The 20,491-nt window shown below is 46.5% G+C and overlaps 1 protein-coding gene across 1 annotated transcript in view; it reads left to right on the top strand.

Moving 5' to 3' along the window:
* DPF3 (double PHD fingers 3) overlaps nucleotides 1-20,491 on the top strand; it is a 159,683-nt gene that overhangs the window by 70,841 nt on the left and 68,351 nt on the right. Inside the window, exon 7 of the mRNA XM_058566873.1 lies at nucleotides 17,026-17,163. Coding sequence (XP_058422856.1) covers nucleotides 17,026-17,163 — 138 coding nt within the window. The remainder of the gene's footprint in view (nucleotides 1-17,025; nucleotides 17,164-20,491) is intronic.

Genomic DNA, 20,491 nt, shown 5'->3' with positions numbered 1-20,491 from the left:
AGTAGCACCAAGGCCAAGTGGCTCAAAGAGTAGCAGACACATTTCCTTCTTTATTTTACACATCGGCTCTTAACACAACCCATGTCGGTAGAGAATAGAAGTATTTGGCCAGCCCGTTGCGCTGTGCACCATCTCAACAAATTCCCATGTGGCACCTGTCCTGACCCCAGGCTAATGCCTCTCCAGGTGTGTGCTCTTCTCTACTTATGCATTTGATTATTCCTTCTTCCATAAATCACTCTGCATCCAGCCCTATTGAGTCTCAATAAATAGATACAATAATATGTGACTTCAATATACAAGATTCAATAAAGGCAAATTTAAAGACATTGCCCAGTAGTTAAATTTTATTCTCCATAGATTCACAATCCCTGCCATTTTTGTATCATCTGTGGTTTGATTTGCATAATCCCCACTCCATCTTTTGAGTTATTTATGAAAATATTAGGCCACTGTGGACCCCACCACCTCTTTCTGGGTTTATGTGGGGTAGTAATAGCTATTTTTCAGATGCAATTGTATTTAACCCTTCCTGGTATATATTCCTAAATATAGTTGTCCTATTATGTTCTTGGTCCAAGTTTCCCTTTCAAGATGGGTGGTTGAAATATTATCTTAGCTGCTAACTTCAGGTGATAGATGGTTTGCCTGTTGCTTTTCACTCAGCCATTGAATTTATTCCATCTCAGAGAAATATTAAATCATTTGAACATAATTTACTTTTTACCCAATCCATGATGTGTGCGTATAGATGAATACTTCATTTTCCAGGAAGTAACCAATCTCTATTAATTATCCTGAAAGTTTACCAAGCTTAAGGATTAAAGTTCTGTTTCTTCCCTTTCAATCTCTTGCTAGAGGAAAAGTGTTACCCGCAAACAAGGCAACTGAGTCTGCCTTTGTGGGCAAGGCTGTCAGTGTTTGTCCACACCTGGACCTGGACCACATGCACAGAGATAACGTAGATGTTTATTAAAATGTGGATTCCCAGGCCTCACCCCAGACTTCCTGTCTCAGAACCACTGGGAGCAGGCCCAGGAACCTGCATTTTTTGAGAGCTCCTAGAGGACAGTTAAGAATATTGACTTTTGAGAATGACTGGTCTACTTCATTCAAATTCGAAGGCTTCTGGCCTCTGACTGCTCAGCCCTTATATTATTCCCTGCTTTTTACATCTGGAAGTTCTAGAGTCTCCAGGAGTTCTCCAGGCAGAGTGCCGCTGGCTTGCATCATTGTTTTAGTTGGTCTCTGTAGAATCTTTCCTTTCCAATTCTTTGCGCATTGGTATAAAACTCAGCAGTCCCAGATAAAACTCAGCAATCCAGCACTTGACTTTAGTTTACTTAATAGCTTTAAATCCGAATAGTATCATTAGCCCCCTTTTGTAGGTGGGATGGTCACTGGAGATAGATGGATGCGTGAGAGCAATCCTTGGGTTTGGGCTATTGGAATGTTTTAAAAATTATTTCAGGAGTAGGCCTCTTCTTTTCCTAACTGCTCCCAACCCTGTGTTTTCTGTTAGCATCACTGGGGCAGACTCCTGATGAGAGATCCACGTTTCCATTTTCTTTGTTCAAAGGGCATCATAGGAAAGGAGCTGGTGGTGATGGGGAGTGGGAGAACATTTTGTCTCTAAGCATTAGCCATCTAGGGAGGAGCAAAGCAGCCATCCGCCCTTTTGCTGGGCACAATGGAAGTGATCTATGAAGTCTTTATTTCCTTCCCAGTTTTTAAAAAAAATTTTTGTTAATTTTGATTTTATTTTACTGTAGAAAGAACACTTAACATGAGATCTACCCTCTTAACAAATTTTTCAGTGTGCAATATTTATCATTGAATATAGGTACAATGTCGTACAGCAGATCTCCGGAGTTTATTCATCTTGCTTGACTGAAACTTTATGCCCGTTGGTTAGCAATTTCCTATCTCCCACTCCCCACCAGCCTCTGGCAACCACCATTGCACTCTTTGATGCTATGAATTTGACTGTTTTAAATACCTCATATAAGTGGAATCATGCAGTATTTGTCTTTCTGTGACTTGCTTGTTTCACTTAGCAAATGTTCTCAAGCTTCATCCATGTTATTGTATATCGAAGAATTTCCTTCTTTTTTAAGGATGAATAGTAGTCCATTGTATGTGTATACCACATTTTCTTTATTAGTTCCTCCATTAATGGACATTTAGGTTGATTCCACATCTTGAATATTGTGAATAATGCTGTCATGAACATAGGAGAGCTGAGATCTCTTTGAGATCCTGATTTCAGTTCTTTTGGATAAATACTCAGAAGTGGGATTGCTGGATCACATGGTAGTTCTAGTTTTAATTTTCTGAGGAGCCTCCATATTGTTTTCCATAGTGGCTGCACTGTTTTGCCTTCCCACCAGCAGTGCACAGTGTTCCGGTTTCTCCACAGCCTCGCCAATGCTTATCTTTCATTCCCAGTTTTCCTGATCCTGGTGATAACTCCTGCTAATGGCTGCTTACAGTGTGCAGAGCACTGTGCTAAGTATTTTACATATGTTGTTTCTGGAAATCCTCACACTAACCTTGAGAGGCTGGGACAGTTGACCTCACATTACTGTGGAGAAACTGAGGCTCAGAGAGGTAAAGGGACTTGTCCAAGGTCACAGAGCTGGTTAATGCTGAATCTGGGACATCAATCCTGGTTTCTCCAGCTCCAGAGCCAAGACACCCCAGGACATCTCCACACAGACTGCTGGTTAAATATGCCCTCCTACCCTGGAGTTTGGTTCTCATAAGAGCTGAGGAAAAAACATGCTTTAAAAGTGAATTTGGGCTGGCCCAGTGGCATAGCAGTTAAGTTCGTGCACTCCGCTTCAGTGGCTTGGGGTTCGTGGGTTTAGATCCCGGGCGTGAACCTAAACACTGCTCATCAAGCCATGCTGTAGCGGCATCCCATATACAAAGTAGAGGATGATTGGCACAGATATTAGCTCAGGGACTGCCCTCCTCAAGCAAAAAGAGGAAGATTGGCAGCAGATGTTAGCTCAGGGCCAATCTTCCTCATCAAAAAAAAAAAAAGTGAACTAATAAGCGCACACACCTTATTTATGATGTGAAGCCGTGTCCACTGTTGACAGACAGCTTCTAGGTGTCAGGTCGGCAAGCTGGAGTAGGATAGTAATTATAATTGAAGTGGAATGGAATGGATTATATAATTTTGAGGCTTTTAAATTTAAATCTATTGAAATCATACCTCCCCCACCCCTAAACTGGGACATTAGGGTGGATTAGTGACAAAAGGCAAATAGACATGATTGAAGCCCTCCTAGGAGTGAGACTCACCTCTGAGTCATGTCTGATATTCTTACATCAGGAGCGAGTCCTCTCACCTTAACCTCTGTATCAGTGAGAACTTTGTTCTCTACCCTCACCCCACAGATGTGTATTTTCAACTGTGTAGCCCGTGACTGTAAACAGGACCACTTTACAGTGTTGCCTCCCTTCTAGAAATCCAGTGGGGGTGTAACTGTCCAGCTGGGGTGGTCAGAATAGGGTCTGCAGTCCCTCCTTGCTCCTCTTGGTGGTGGCATACTGGAAGAGAAGGGTATGGGGCTAAAAGCAGAGTTTGGGGTGTTCTGGTTCTACCCTCAATGGCTGTGGCATGACTTTCCTCAGTTGTCAATGAGGGGGGCTCCTTTCTCGAGTCTCAAGACCTCCCCAGTCGGCACCCCTTCCCCACACCGTGGCCTCCTCTCTTCCAGGCAGTGGCCTAACTACGAGGCCCTGCACCCAGGAGACAAGATTTGGACTGGGGGATGTCATGAGAAATCTGCTATGCTGGGGCTGAGAGGAGCCGTGGGATGAGTGGATTGGAGTGTGGGACAGACACAGCTGTCACCCAAGGCAGGCCCAGAAAGTCGTCATGACCTCAACCTCCTTAAAATTACTCTGGTTTCCCCCACACCTGAGTGCAAAGGGAGAATCAGATGACTACTGCAGTCTTATTAAAAAAATTTTTTGAGGGCATTAAGGCCCCACATTCTCTAAGGCTCATGTGCTTTTAGCTTTGAGCTGCAGAGGAAAAGCCAATAACACGGCCTTCAGGCTGGCTGCCCTTGTCGCTGAAGGGAAGCCGGGCTCATCACTCAGTTGTCGCCTCTATTATCTTGCAGGTCTTTTCATGGGGTGCGGTGGGGGAGGGCGGGAGAGGCTTCATGCCCCAGAAACGTGATTTGTGGAACAGGGCCTGTGGCATGGGATTGATCCCTGGAGACTGAGTGTGTTTGTTATGGCAAAGCTGGGTCTGTTTAAATATTCAAATGCCATCGCTTCATGGACACAGGTTGCAGTATCCCAGCAGGGCCGGCCAGAGGCAGGGCTGGAGAGAGGCTGAAGTTTCTCTCTGATACCGTCATCCCTGCATTTCTCTTCCTCCTTTGCTCCTGCTGCCTGCCCTGCCCGCCGCCTCTCTTTTCTGGGCTGTAACTCACACCCTCTTGAATTACTTCCTCATCCCATCAGAGCCTTGTTCTCAGCTAGCTGTTACTTGATGCAAACTTCATGGCAAATACTTTCTATTAAGGTGTGGATGACCAATAATAGGGCAGATATTAACATTTGTAGAAGATCTTTTTCTTTTTTAAAATAATTTTTTCTATGGAATTAGTATACATTCATTGCAGAAAAACCAGAAATTACAGATATGCAAAAAGGGAAAAATAAAAATCACTGATAATCTTACTCCTCAGAGATAACTTACATTTTGTTTTGTTGTATACTATTTTAGGATTCTCTGTCTCTGTCTCTCTAGACACACACACACACACACACACACACACACACACACACGTACAAAATGATCCATACCATTTTACTCCCTCCCTTCACTCAACAATACATGAGGAACATCTTTCCATGTCAATAAAGACATTTTTATACGGACACATTAGCGCTATATGGCGTTCCACTATATGGACATGCCCCGGTTTGCTCCATCAGTGTTCCACTTGTTGAATGTTTAGACAGTTTAAAATTTGTTCACTATTAAAAGCAATATTGCAGCTATATCTTTGTGTAATGCTTTTATTATTTCCTAGAAGCAGGATTGTGAGGTCAAAGGGCCTCGTGCACAGACTTGGATTTCTCTTATTCAAGTTGTGGGGGAGGGTAGGGAAGGAGGAGCAAGGCCAGTGTGGCCCAGGTGAGCAAGAGCTGGGGGAAGAAGAATGTGCACTAACTTTGGAGGGAGAAGGCTGAGGTCAAATTGTGTCTCTGCAGCTTGTGATCTGGGACTTTGAGAAAGTCATTTTGCTGCTGGGAGTCTCCGCATCCTCAGGTGTGGAGTGGGGATGGTACATACTTGGGAAAGCTCCGTGTGATAATGTATGTAAAAATATTTGCATGTGATTTGTGCTTGATGAATATTTCTTCCTTATTTCCTCTGTCTCCACTATATTTGGAAAGATAAGGCTGATATCACACGAGGAGGTAACACACGGCCAGGAGGTATTTCATTGAATAGACAGTGAGCACTGTAGGAATTCAGGGGAGGGAGTGGTCATGGTGGGCTGGTGTGTCAGAGGGTGCTTCCCCAGGATGCCAACAGGTCTTCAATGAGTGTGTATTGAGTTGATTTTGGTCTCCAGAGATGGAAGGGAATGTGTGGGAGTTGGGGGCGAGGTGATAATAGTAATGTTAAGTTCGTTGACTTATCATATGGGCCTGGAATGTTCTATGAGTTTCATCTATATTAATTCTTTACTCTTGCAAAAGTGCTGTGAGATAGATGGTATGATTACAGATGGAAACGGGGGAGAAGAGGGGTTCATTAACTTTCCTGAGGTCACAAAGTGAGTAAGTGGCAGAGCTAGGATTTGATCCCAGTCAGCAATCTCTCTCTCTCTCCCCTGTAATCACCCCCTCTCCCAGTCACTCACCTCTTCCTGGAATCTGTCTTGCCTCGCATATACCTTTGAGTGGGCTACCTCTCACATTGTATAATAACAGTTTGTCTATTTGTCTGTTCTTTAAGCTGGACTGGAAGCCTTCTGAGGGCAGGACTATGTTGTATTCAACTTGCATCCCAGACCTAGCAAGCAGTGTTTGCTCCCAAAATGTTGGTGAATGTGGGATGCACATACCAAGACAGAAGATAGACCAGTGTGCCCAAAGCAGAGCACTAGGGTAGGGAGGTTGTGGGGGCATAGAGTTGGACAAGGATGCTGGGAACACCAACTGAATTGCTTAGAAGTTGGCCTGGATAGTCAGTGGTGAATCGTGATGATCCTGGAGACATCTCTGGAAAGGTTAATCTGTAGGATTAGCTGTTCAGGGGACAGAGCCTGAAACCTGATGGCTGAGAGGAGCCTTTTCTAGTCAGCTAGAAGTCTGGATGATGGTGACAGCAGCAACAAAGTGGACGGGGCAAACAAGAAAGACTTCATGAAAGAAAAATCCACAGAACCTGGCAGAGGATGGACAAGATGTGAGGTACAAGAGAAAGGGAGGTGACAACATGACTCTTGAAGTCTTGAGCTTGGGTAGTGGAGACATGAGGGAGGCTTAACCGGAATATTCTGGAGGAGGAGGTAATTTTGGGGAGTGATGAAACTTTGACATGTGAGTTTGTGAGAATGTCAGGACATCCAGGCAGAGACAGCTAACAGGTGCTAATGGACATTTGTTTCCCCAGAGGAATGAGGAACTTACACCAATGTTGTAGGTGGATGGGGGCCTACCTCAGGTCAGGGTCAATGAGACACACTAGGTAGGTTAGGACTCACAGGTAAAGCCTGCTCTGGATCTGAGGCAGCATTTATGTCAGATATTCACCCAGAGATCCTGAGAGAAAACATGGTGGTCAGATTCCCAAATGTTTGGGGGCTGCAGTAAAGGGTCTGACTTTTTACCTTTCTCTGTTTATCTTCCCCAGAAATGTTGACAATTATATTTACTATTTAAATTACTTTTATCATAGGATTAGAAAAAGAATTCTATTTTACTCTTTAAGCTAGCTAAAGACATGCTAATGTAGGACTCACTAGAATAGGGAACCAAAGATACTGTCTATACTAGGGATGATGATCAGTAGAAGATGGTTCTCGAGTCAGAAGCACAGGATTTGGATCTTTGCTACATCACTTGCTAGCCATGACCTTGGGCAAATCACAAAACCTCTCTGAGCCTCAGTTTCTTTTTCTGTCAAGGGAGGACAATAAGATTAACCTTAGAGGATTTTCAAGAGGTTCAATAATCCTGTGTATAAAAACAATTAGCTCACTGCCTGGTTCATAGATACACTCAATAAATATTTATTTTCTTTATGCCAAGTGAAGAAAGAGTGTTTATTTCACACCTCAGTTGGGCCCCCAGTTGTGTTCTGTGCACAGGCTGCTGGAATTGTCAGGGACCAGGAAGCAATCTGATAAAGTTAAATGAATCATCAACAAGAGCTAATGTCTGTTGAACATTTGCTGTATATCAAGCAGTGTGCTGAGAACTTTACGAAGATGGCCTCATTTAGTTCTCACAAACCCATATGAGGTACAAATTATTATTAGCCCCAATTTACAGACAAGGAAACTGAGGATTGGAGAGTTTAACTTGCCCCAGGTGACTAGGCCAATTAGCTGACCCAGGAAGGCTGACCCCAAGTTCACCAGAATTCTGTTACGCTGCTTCTCAGCAGGTCAGGAAAGAGTTCCACTAACACATTGAATGTTTTGGTTTTGGGAGTTTCTGCATTTCTCTTCTAGGGATCTAGAATGAGGTTATATAGTATTTTGAAATGAAAGGCTTATTGCTTATCTCCATTCTTCCTGTTTTGTTTTGTTTTTTTTTAACCGGGAGGCACATTCACATCCAGTAAATTCCTGAAATAAGCAGAATGCCCTCCCTTGATGAAGACACAGGGCTTGTGGATCACTGGCATTTGATGGATCCTGGCTCTGGGTTCACTCCTAAAACATGGGTCAGTGCCAGGCCCCAAGGAATGTGGCTCTGAAAGATCAGGATGTTACACCCCATCCCTACGCCAGCCCCCTGCGTTTCTATCCAGAATTCAATTTAAAATAAGCATCAAAGTGGCCTGGAAGAAGACGTGAAGCCACAGGAAGGCAGCTGCTGACCTGGCTTAGGGGGCTGGGAAGAGGGGCGTAGGCAGCCCTGGGTGGATGCTCTGGCTGGGAGCCTACATTGTTTTTCTATCACAGTTGAGGGAATAATCGCTTCAAGAGGCGCACAGGCCTCCGAGGATGCGGCAAAAAGAGAGAGTTGTGAAATGCTTAGAAGGCCTTAGAGATCTTGTGATCCAAGGCCCGTGTTTTACAGATGGGGAAACCAAGGCCCAGGAAGCTGTGGGATTTGTCCAGGGGTGCACAGTGGGTTAGTATCAGAGCCAGGGCCTGACCCCAGGTTCACCCAAGCTGGGGTCCTCCAGGCTTGAGGGCGGGGGAGGGGCAGCCACCTGGACCTGCCTGGGAGGAGCTTCCTGATACCCAAACGTTGCGGGACCTGGGCCAATCTTGAAGCCACCACTTTTATCACTTGAGCGCAGTGGAGCCATTATTGGCTCTTGAGAAAAGCCTGGGCATTTAAAATAGTCGTAGGGATTAACATTGACCCTGAGTACGCAGAGTCTGAGCCGGTGGCTTTTGGAAGCGTCCTCTGGTTTCGTCTCAAGCTGACTCATGCAGGCTTTTCTCACTTGGGGCTTCTTCCATCTGGGGATTGGTTGTAGGTGTTCCTCCATCCCCCAGATGGTTCTGCAGAGAGAAGACAGAGGGTTGTCGGGAGAGTGTGGGGAGTCCCAGTGTCTATGAACCAGTCTGGTAGGGTATAATTCTCCTGTCAAAATGTCCCCTGTTGTATCTGTCCCAGGACCAGCTGGACATAGGATTTTACTCAGAAGGGCTGAATGGAAAAGAGTTTGCTGACAGGATGATTATGGAGGTGTGGGCAGGATAAAGGTACCGACAAGGGAGACGGGGAGCCCTCCCCATCCTGAGTCCCAAGGAGCAGGGGGAGGACTCATGGTTCCCAGGGAGGGCTGGAGCTGTGGAGGGGCGGGGGGAGCCCCTGTACCAGCACGCTGCCCAGGCTTCTCTTTTCTCCTGGCAGTGCCTCCCACTGGCCAAACTCCACCAGAAGCAGAGGGCAAGAGGCCATGGAGGTCAGCCCCAGACACTCGGATTTGTGGCAGGTGGGGAATAACTAGTGCATCTTTCAGTCACATGCTTCAGAGTCAGACCTGAGTTCCAATCCCGGCTCTGCCATTTAGTGAGTTACTTCAACTCCCTCAGACTCAGTTTCCTCATCTGTGAAATGGGACGATAATCCTTACCTTGGGAGCTGTATTGCGATTCAGTGTCAGAATGTGTGCCTGCCTGATGGTCTGTAAGTATGATGCCTTGGAGGCACTGGCAGATGACAGGTGCTGCTGGGTCGATTGTACAGATGAGGATGTTGAGCCGCAGAGAGAGGGAAGCGGCGTCCTCAGGGTTGTATGTAAGTGCCACGGGGTCGAGCTGGGAATGAGATGCTGCTCGGTGACTCCCAAGGCCCAGGCTTTGTCTCCTGGACGCTCATCCCGTAATTGCTTTCAGGCACTGCTTTCAGTCTCTCAGAAACCACTGGCTCAGATACCCACTGTGTGCTCCAAGTTGGGCTGATGAAAATGTGCCAGAGTCATTAAGTTATCAGTGGGGAAGGCGGCCGCTTCTCCCCGGCAGGAAGGATTCTGCTGTCTGCTGCAGCCGGCTTTGTTCACACAAACTGCCCCTGATTCTCCCTCCTCCCTTTCCTCCTCCCCCTACTCACTGCCCTCCCCGGAAAGGAGTGAGTGGGGTAGGGTTGGAGTGGGGGGCATGCTGTAAATATTCTGGTGCAACACTGAAGGTATTCATAACTCCAGACAGGAGGTCCTGCCTGGAGAATCCAGCTCTGGGTTGAAAGTGGGCAAGCATTATTTCTGCAGCTTGACAGATGGATCCGCCCTGGGGGGGAAGGAGAGAGAGGAAAGCAAGCTGGACCTTCCTTATTGTCACAGCCGTTCCTCTCTGTGCATGCCATGCCAGGAACACAAAATCCAGGTGCATGCTCACCAAGGTGAAAAGAAGGACCTTAGGTTTTGCACAGGCAGGGTGGACTGGTCCCAGGGGTGATGGCTGCAGAGGTGCATGATGCGAAGGAGCTGGCCCTGAGGAAGGAGATTGAGCGGGGGGATGGGGGCAGAGCCCCCCCTGAATGTTTCAGCAGTCTGGGGGCTCAGTCTGATTCTGCACGACAGATAATTCCAGAGTGAGATTGCTGACATGATAAAAGGAGAGCAGATGGTTCTAATACTTTATTTTCAGAATGTATCTTTCCCCACCCTCTTTTTCTTGCAACTCCATCGCCCCAGACTTCAGAGGAGAAACTACCAGATTCCCCGCTCCCCTTTGGGGTTTATTCCCTTTGCTGATCCACTTTGAGGGCAGTGGCCATAATAACAGCTGACAAAGGCTGAGACTTACTGTGAGCCGGGCGCTGTTTTAAAATGTATTCTCTCGCGTAATCCTCACAACTGTGAGGTGGGTGTGCTGTCATGATCATTCTTGTTTTGCAGAGAGCACGCTGAAGCACAGAGAGGTTTAGCAACTCACGCAAGACACAGTCAGTCAGCAGCAGAGCCGAGATTTGAACCCAGGCGATTCAGATCCAGCCTACCCACTTACCCACTGAAGATCCTGCCTCTTTAAAGGCAAGGCCAACCCCAAAGCAGGGCCAGAGCAGTTGATGGCACTGAAATGACCACTGCTGAGTGGCTAATACCCTGGCCAGACTTCCAAGGTTACCTCAGAGGGGAATTTTACTCCTAACTCAGGGCTGACTGGGTCCCGTGTTCACTGTGGCAGCTCTTATGCTATCAGGTTGGCTGTTTGGAGTAACTTAGTCCCAGATTTCTACCCCTAGCCCAACAGTTTTCCAGAACTGGCTGCATAATTTATGGGGCCCAGTGCGAAATGAAAATGAGGGTCCTTTGTTTAATAAGTGTTAAGAATTTCAAGATGGAGACAGCAAAGCATTGAACCAAGTGTAGGGCCCTTCTGAGCACAAGACCCTGTCTGAATGCACAGGTCACACCCATGAAGCTGGCCCATAAATGTTTGGAGTGGCAGGGAGATCTGATGAAATACAGAAGGTGAGTCACTGCTGGATTTTCCTTCTCTTCCAAGCCAGTCAAAGCAGGATTTCCAAGGCATTTCTTTTCATCTAAATGTAGTGGTCTGATCTGGATGCACTTCAACCAAAGTAAATCTCTTGTCCCTAGGATGAAGTCATTGGAAGGACTGGGACTGGATTGGTAGCTTTGTTTCGGGGTCAGGCATCTTGTTCTTTTACCTCCAATCCCCCTAACCCTGCCTTTCAACCCCACCCACCTCCTGCCTCCTTCTGTTTAGCCCATGAGCCTGCTCAAGGATCGACCCTGTTGACAACAAGCCCCACTCAGCTTCCCTGACCCCACAGTCCTCTCGGCCCACCAGCCTCACTCTTTCCTCCTTCCACAACCGTGCTGGAAGGAATAGCCCCGTCACCACTTCCTCATGTCCAGGAGCCTCCTAGCTCCCTGCAGTCTTGTCTCCTCCTCCACGAGGTTGTGTGGATTCCCTTCTCACTAAGGTGACCTCCTAATTGCCAGATCCAGTGGTCTCTTCTCAGTCCCCATCCTTCTTGACTCTTCTTAGGCATCTGAAGTGTCCTGGTGCTGCCTCTGTGCCCATGTCGACTCATCTGTAAGATGGGGAAGTGGCTTGCTATGAGTAAGTTTACTTGAAGCACTAGAACAGGCCTGGCCCGTGGTATACACTCAGTAGCTGTTAGCAGTGGCTGTGACTGGGGGTGTCATTGTACTGTCATCTGGAACCCTACTCCTTTGGCTTGTGTTGCTCACTCCTGTGTGAGTCTTTCTTAACAAACTTAAAAAATCAGTTTGTCTTCCTCCACCAGACTCTTAAGATACTGGTGTTTTCTGAGTCCTATCCTATGTATACACCTTTCTTCTCTCTCTCCACTATCTCTCCTGGTGCTTCCCTGCATGTCCATCGCTTCCATCGCCACTCTGCCAACTCCAGAATCTTCATCTTCCCCAGGCTCCAGGTGTGTGAGCCAACCCCGGACTGAATTCCTTCTCTTCCTTCTTTAAATCTGGTTTTCCTGCTACATGCTTCTACCCGGTTGCCCAAGTCAGAAACCTGGATCATTTCATTGCTTCCCTTAGCTGATGTTGAGTGCCGGCCATGAGTCAGGCCCAGTGCTTGTCACTGGGGACGTAGCAGTGTGCAAATGCACGGGGCCTGCCATGCTTGCTGCTGGTGGGAGAGGCACTTGTTCATACGTGATCAATCCTAGGAAGGGAAAAACCAGGGTCCTAATTTTGATTGGAAAGACTTCCCTTGGGGAAGGACATTTGAGCTGAGATCTGAAGGATTATGAAGCATTCATCAGGCAAATTGGAGCTGGGGGACATTCTAGGCAGAGGAAAGAGCTTGTGCAAAGGCTCTGTGGTGGAAAGAAAAATGTTTATGAGGGCCAGCCCTGGTGGCCTAGTGGTTAAGTTCGGCATGCTCTGCTTTCGTGGCCTGGGTTCGGTTCCTGGGTGCAGACCTACACCACTTGTCTGTCGGTGGCCATGCCATCGCAGCGGCTCACATACAAAAAGAGGAAGATTGGCAATAGATGTTAGCTCAGGGTGAATCTTCCTCAGCAAAAAAAAAAAAAAAAAAAATATTGTTTACAAGATGAAAAGGCCAGTGGACAGGAGGGCTGAGAAGGGGGCGAAATGTGGTATCAAGGGAGGATGTGGTATCAAGGGGCGGTGGAAGGGACTGGATGGTGCACGGCCAGGAAGGCCGTGTTTGTGTTAGTCTTTCTAGGCTCCTCCTTGCTGCTTACACCCACTCCTTTCCACTAGATTCTTTCTCTTTAACCCCTCTCCCACACCATTCTTCCTCTCCCATTCTGAAGTCCTCATTGGTTCACACATAGAAAATTAAAATGGTCTCTTGCCACCTTCGAATCCATCTTCTGCACTATAGTCTTAAGGAGTATTTCTAAAATGTAAGTCTGATCAAGTTGGTCATCAGGATACAATCCCCTACGGTGCCCTGAAGGTGCCATCTAGAGAGTGCTTCGGCGCCTGAATGCCCCTGCCTCCTGGTGCGTTCTGCCTGGTGGCAGCCTGCTCATCTCACAAGCCACCTCCTCCCGGAGGCCGTCCCCCACAGTCAAGCCTGTGTGCTGGCCCCTCCTCTTCACTGTGCATGTGCTCACATTGGTGCATTTATCCCATCTCCCTCCTTGCTTGTTGACGTGTCTCCTCCACCAGACTGCGAACCACTTGAGGGAGGGGAGTGGGGCTCATTTATATTTGTCCTCTGGTGCCAAGGGCTGGGCATGTATGAGGCGTTTAATAAGTGTTTTCTTGAAGACCTGGTGATGAAGGAATGACCTGGTCTAAGCAGGCGGTAAAAAATGAAGCTCCATTGGAGAGCTCTGCATATAGGGACCGTGGCAAAGGGGGCTGGCTTCCAGACTTCTATGTTATTCAATAACCAAATACAGGTCTCAGGGCTGCCTCCCCCTGCCCCCACCTGCATGTCCATCCATGCAAAAGGGCAGGTGCACGCAGGGTGGGCCGGGTCAAGCCTAAATATATTCAATCTTCTAGCATAGTGGTTCTCAAACTGTAGTGGGCATCAGCATCACCTGAGGACTGGTTAAAACACAGATTGCTGGGCCCACCCCCAGAGTTCCTGATTCAGTAGGTCTGGGGTGGAGCCCAAGAATTTGCGTCTCTAACAAGTTCCCAGGGGATGCTGATGGTACTGGTCTGGGGACTCCTCTCGGAGAATCTTTCTTCTAGCAAAAGGATTTGCTCTAAAAATAATTACTCTCTGTGGTGTTGGGGAAGGAGATACAGGAAGCCTTTTGCTTGGGTTTGGTTTTGTAGGTTTTAAGAACTATTAGTGTGAGATTAACGTGGATAGATGGATCAGATTCTACATGCTTACCTCCTCCCCCATCTCCTGGCTTTCCCACAAAGTGTTTCTGTGGTCATTCATCAGCTAGTCAGTAATACATTTTGAAGGTGTAGTATGTGCATGGAAACATACGAAGTGGAGTTGTTGATATCAAGATGAAATTAATATGAAACTGTTCTAAAGAGAGGTCCTCCAATGTGGACATAACTGTAATTCAAGGAGTCCAAAGAAGTGCCTACTCTGATGAGTTCCCCATCAGTGGAGTTGCCCAGGACAGGCATCTAGAGTATTAGTGGGAATAAAACATTCTGATAGATAGACCGAATGACTATTAAGATGCTGAAATTCTGTATTTAAGGAATACAGTGATAATTGACGTAATAAAATGGCAAAGACGAAATGCTGTGGAGTTTGCAGTGGGAGATCTGCAGAGGCAGCTGAGGCCTCCTCATGTAAACACTGATATTATCATTCCCATTTTTAATAAACATGTATTCCTCACCAATAGTAAGCTTGGTGACTAAATGGATTTACCTCCAATGACCCTATAATTTGCTGTTTATTGACTTCATATCATTTAAAAGGTTAAATAGAAAAAGCCACAAGAAGGCCCAGAATGTGCCTCAGGGGCCTCTTAGAGCCCACTTCCTAAGTCAAATGGAACTGAGAAGTGTAGTGCCATTTTATTTTTTTGCAATATTTACGACATAGAGAGGGAGGGAGTGAGAGGGATGGGGAGAGAGAGAAACAAGGGAAAGAGAATCTAAGTAGCTAATTGTAGGATTGAATTTATAGTCACTAGGACACCAACTTGAATGTCAGATTTTCACCTTATTAAGACAGTCCAACCAATTGCCACATTCTGTAGCATGAGGTCAGGGTCCAAGGGGCCAGCACTTAAGATGTGGTGGACCAAGCTGACGCCTCTCAGGCCTCACTACCAGTTACTGAGCATCTGTTAAGTGCTGGATACTGAGTGAGATACTTTGCAAATATTATTTATAATCCCTTTAACCATCCTTCAATGTAAGTAGTACTAGCATAATTTTCAGATAAGAAAAAAGGAATAGAGAGATTATGTGTCTTGTCCAATTTCACACAGCAAAACTTCTCAATTCATTTTTGGAAGTCAACATAGCAACAAAGTCAAAGTGTGCTAAAAGATAGGCCAAAAATTATAGATCTTTCTCAAGCCTAAATATAGATGCAAAATGCAACATTAGCAAATAGAATGCAGCAGTGTACCGAATGGACAATACTGTCTGGCCAAACGGAGTGCATTCTAGGAATGCAAGAATGGTTCAATGATAGAAAAAATTAGGAAATCAACATAATTCTCTATATCTATAAACTAAAGAAGAGTCATATATTAGTAGATGCTGAAAGGGCGGCCGATAAAATTCTCCTATAATAAAACTCTAAAACAGGAATAAGAGGAACTACATAAATTTGATAAAGACTTAAAAATAAGCCACAGATATGATTCTAAACAATGAAACACTAAATCCAACTTCATTAAAATAGGAAAAGCTTGCTTTTCCTATTTTAACATATTATCTTGGTGATTCTTACAAACGAATTGATAAAATAGTTTGTATAAATATGAGAAAGAGAAGTTGACATAGTCTATTTTTGCCAATAGATTGTTGTAATACCTAAAAAACCTAAGGGAATCTGGTAAGAAAAGAAACCCTACCAGAAATAATAAGGGAATTGGGTAAGACGGCTGGCAAACAGCTTTCCTCCATACTGTTGAGGTCATACAGCTGGTCAACTTTGGCACCCAGAACTGGGATTTGAACCAGGTCTGATGATGAAGTCTGTGTTCTCTCTACCTTGTGAAACATTTATGCTTACTGGTATAACCCAGTCATGTGAAGGGAGAGTCTCTTAAAGCTTCTAACCTCAGGTTCTCTGGCAGATCTGGTGGGGTTTACCTGCTGGGGAGAAGTGGGCACAAGATGAGAGGGTTGGCGTAGGATTTTTTTACTGGAAGACGGTCAAGGCTTCTGCTACCAGCAGTGCCATCCCTCAAGGGGCTGAGATATTGGGCTTTGTGTGGGGGGAGAGTGGGAGTGGTGGCCTGGACTTAGGCCATTTGGCTAGATTTCTGTTTCTCAGGTACTGAGCAGCTAACCAATGGAATTGCGCCTTTTCTTCTTCTTGGCTCCAGGAAGCCGTATTTAATGTTGCTTATTGCTCTTGTCTCACGCTGTCCATTTGAGAGGTAGTGCTTGCAAGGACACATTTTTAGAGATTTTGGGTTTCAGAGGCTGTCCGGGGCATCAAGGGCACAGCTCTTGGTTGCCACATCTATCGAGGATGCCTCTGCTTCATGGTTTCCATGGTGGAAATGGAATATGTTTTCTGGCACAAAATCACTGGGTGATACATAAAATATTTTCCATATCAAGCTTTTATACTTCACACAGAGTCAACCACAGAGTGGTGGGAGAAGCACTGCATAGGAAACCAGGAGACCTGGGTTCTAATAGCTCTGCCACAACTAGCTGTGTGTTCCCAGGCAAATCACTTATCCTTGCTGGGCCTCACTTGCCTCATCTGTTCCATGGGTGTTGACTGGATAGATTCCCAGTGCTCTTTGACTTCGAAGGTATAGTAATCATCACCCTTACCATGTGCCTGGCACTGGTCTAGTGCTTTGCATACAGATTAACTCATCATAACAACTCTATGAAGTAAGTACTATATTATTATTATTCCCACTTTCCTTCTGAAGAAACTGAGGCACAGAGAGGAAAAGTGACTTGCCCAGGGTCTCACAGCTAGGAAATGATGGAGCTCTTACACAGCTCAACTTCCATCCTCCACTCTTCTGGTTTTCTTTATGTGGCCCATTGTTATAGCAGTGTTAGTTCTGTCCAGGGGGGTAATGGGTGTTGGGGGTAGGAGACATTTTAAAGGGAAACCTGCTCTGGGGTGGATGGATGGGAGTCACTCCTGGGAGAATGATGGCAGTGGCTGCAGAGGTTGCTGACGTTTGTGTTTTCCCTTCCTTTCCTCTTTTCCTCTCTAGTCTGCGGCAAGCGCTACAAGAACCGGCCGGGACTCAGTTACCACTACGCTCACACTCACTTGGCCAGTGAGGAGGGGGATGAAGCCCAAGACCAGGAGACCCGGTCCCCACCCAACCACAGAAACGAGAACCACAGACGTGAGTTCCCAAGTGTTGGGTTGGGCAGTGATGAAGTGGGTGGGCAGGGCTGTGGAGCATTCTTTTTTTCATCTCTGGCATCTTCTGGTGACAATCATTGATTGGTCTCAATGTCCTATGGTAAGTTGGCTCTTTCAACCCAGCCCCAGCTGCCCCTGTGGGTCAGCCAAGCCCCAGACTTAGAGTGACCTGGGCAGGGGTGGCATACCCATCTCTGCTCCCAGAGGAAGGAAGGTGTTAAGGTAGAAGGGAAACATTCTTACCTGGCCATTTTCAAATGCCAGACCTGTTCCTCTTTTCCTTCAGCTCCAGAAGATCCATTCACATCTGTTAACTTGAGTTGGGCATAGCCCTTGGGTGTGTCAGTTCAGACAGACAGTCCTTGGCCACCAAGAGACGTAGAATATTCTTGATCTATTGTCTTAGCTGTTACAGGGGTCATAATTTTGGTACAGGGCTCTCCTTAGAAGTACTGCCTGGAGCCTCCATGCTCTTCACTTGAGCACTCAGTCAACAAACATGATCTGGGTGCACTTGTCATTTGGGATATTGGGCTCTAAGACCCAAAATAATCCTGAAGATTTGTGTTTCCATTTCTATTCTTGCTTTCCTTCCTGAACTTCCAGTCATGAATTAGGGAGTCAAAAAGGGCTTAGCATTCACCAGTTGACTTCCTTCTATAACATTCCTTATGGTTTCTGGGCCTATAGTAAACTCAGAATGGGATGGGGTAATGGAATCTTATGGACTTGCTTCAAGATGTGGGGCATTCGAAGATGGTTAGGTGAAGAATAATTGTGGACATGCCACATGTTTTTTATTTTGTTCACAAGATTTGGTGGTAGGTGTTCCTAAACTCAACAATTCAACGTAATTAAAGGGGTCAGACCTTTAAAAATATTCAGACTCTAGGATTGGGGGTGACCCCTGTGCATTTCAGTCAATCAGTCAGTCAACTGATGTCGATTGGCCACCTCCACCAAATAGTTGAAATAATGAACACACTGTAGCCAAGACCTTTCATTAGATTAGTATGTGTTTCCCCAACCCCTACCCCACTTTCCCTCTGTCACATTGCCTTCTGTCTTAGTCTGCTCAGGCTGCCATGACAAAATACCAAAGACTGGGTGGCTTAAAGAACAGAAATTTATTTTATCACAGTTCTGGAGGCTGGAAGTCCCAGATCAATGTGCCGGGAGGGTAGGATTCCTCTGAGGCCTCTCTCCTTGGCTTGTGGACGGCCACCCTCTTGCTGCCCCTTTACATGGTCGTCCCTCTGTGCATGTGTACCCCTGATGTCTCTTTATATGTCCAAATTTCCTGTTCTTATAGGGACACCAGTCAGATTGGATTAGGGTCCATCCTAAGGGTCTCATTTAACTTTTCCTCTTTAATCACCTCTTTAAAGGGGCCATCTCCGAATATAGACACCTTCTGAGGTACTGGGGGTTAGGGCTTCACCATATGAATTTTGATGGGACACAGTTCAGCCCATAGCACCTTCTTTAATTCTTCCTCACTTTCAGGGTTCAAGCCTTTTGTGTGACAGAATGTTATTTTCTTACCTACTGTTGTCATCCGGACAGAACCTGAAAAGCAGGGCAGGGAGTCTGACAGAGCTTTGCTCACCTCCCCTCACCAGCTCCTGAGTAGCTACGATGCTGAGGTCTCTGTCTTCTCTCTGGGAAGAGGTTTCCTTTGTCCAGTCACCCTTGTCTTTCAGGAAGGAAAATACATTGACCTGTACCGAGGCAGATGTTATTTGCATTTCCCTTTCTCTCTTCTTATCCCTTTTCTGATCTGAGTGGCCAAGGCATAGCTATTGTCTCCTGCCTTGAGGAGGCTGAGAATGACCTCCTTTGATTTGGGTTGCTCTCTGGAAAGTATTTATTAGTGGTGGTTGCTCTCTCTAAAGTATTTATTAGCTTGGTATTATTTCTTACTCCCCCCAGTGCAGCTTATCTCCTTTACATCTCTTTTCAAATGTCAGGCCATTCTGTTCCTGTGTATGCAGGGGCTCTACTCACGCTATAGGGTTTGGAATGCTTCTCTTTTGTCTGAGTCTCTTTCGTGTCTGTGCACAGTGATGGCAACAGCAGAAGAAGGTTCTGTGTGGCCCCCCAGGGATACTGCAGAACATAAGTGGATAGAGGCAGTCTCCTCCTTAGCTATTCCTGAGGTCCCCTCACAGCTGGCTGTTGATTTCCGAGATGGGCACTGGCATATTATTCTCTGTCCACCAGATCTCCTCATGCACTCTCATGGGCCGGTGTCTTCTGTCTCCTTATGTCCTCACCTTGAGGCCAGATGGCCTTGCTTAGCAGGGGAGCTGTGTTTTGCCTCTTCCTAGAAGGTGACATATCCCTAAGAAATCTCATCCTGATGCTGGTTCTCTTCTGTCTGTGGGTTTGTCAGGGAGCACATTCGCTCCAACCCCCTTTCTACCCTCTTCTCCTTTTCACTCTACTGATGAGAAATTGGGTTCTTCAGAAAGGATCCTCTGGGGCCAGCCTCAGTGGCCTAGGGGTTAAGTTTGGCACGCCCTGCTTCAGTGGCCTGGATTCGGTTCCTGGGCACAGAGCTGCACCACTCATCTGTCAGTGGCCATGCTGTGGTGGCAGCTCACATACAAAAAGAGGAAGATTGGCAGTGGATCTTTCTCAGTAAAACATACAAACAAAAACCAAAAAGAATCCTCTGACTACCCAAGGGTTTTAAACCACATAGATAAGAATAGCTGTACCTGGGCTCGTCTGGAGCCTCCTCACACAAGGAAGGTTCCAGAACCCTCACAAATGACATCTCCTCACAATGCCTCCGAGAACTCTGTGATTAACCCCAATTTTGCTAGTGGGGAGGGTGCTGCAGACAGGCCCTCAGTGTCCACAGAAGCCATCCTTTCTCTATTCCCCAATTTCTCTGGACAAATCCAAGAGACAGTGGCTCTTCCCAGGTTCTCTGCACCACACACGCCACCAATCTGTCTGCTGCTCCGAATGTGTGCTCTGTTCCCTCCCACATTCCCCTGGTGAGAAGCCCCCAACCATTTTATTGTGAGCGCTAATTGCCAGCATCATTAATACCCAGTCATTAGCTGCTCCCACTGTTTGGGGGTGGGCTCCCATCCATCCTGCCCCTAAATGCCACTAGGGCTGTGTGGTGAATTGAATGTGACAGCTCTGCGGCATCCTAAGGTCTCAGCTTCGTGATCCTCCCTTGGCAGGGCTTCTGGAGTTGGGGAGGGAGGCAGGAGAGCTTAATCCAAGAGGCTAATCTGCAGTTCCCCCAGGGAAAGGTCTGGATGCCCATGGAGTGGGAATGCTGACTT

The sequence above is a fragment of the Diceros bicornis genome, chromosome 24 (assembly GCF_020826845.1).
Source record: "Diceros bicornis minor isolate mBicDic1 chromosome 24, mDicBic1.mat.cur, whole genome shotgun sequence".
Classification (NCBI taxonomy): Eukaryota; Metazoa; Chordata; class Mammalia; order Perissodactyla; family Rhinocerotidae; genus Diceros; species Diceros bicornis.
This window is presented reverse-complemented; position numbering and strand designations above follow the sequence as displayed.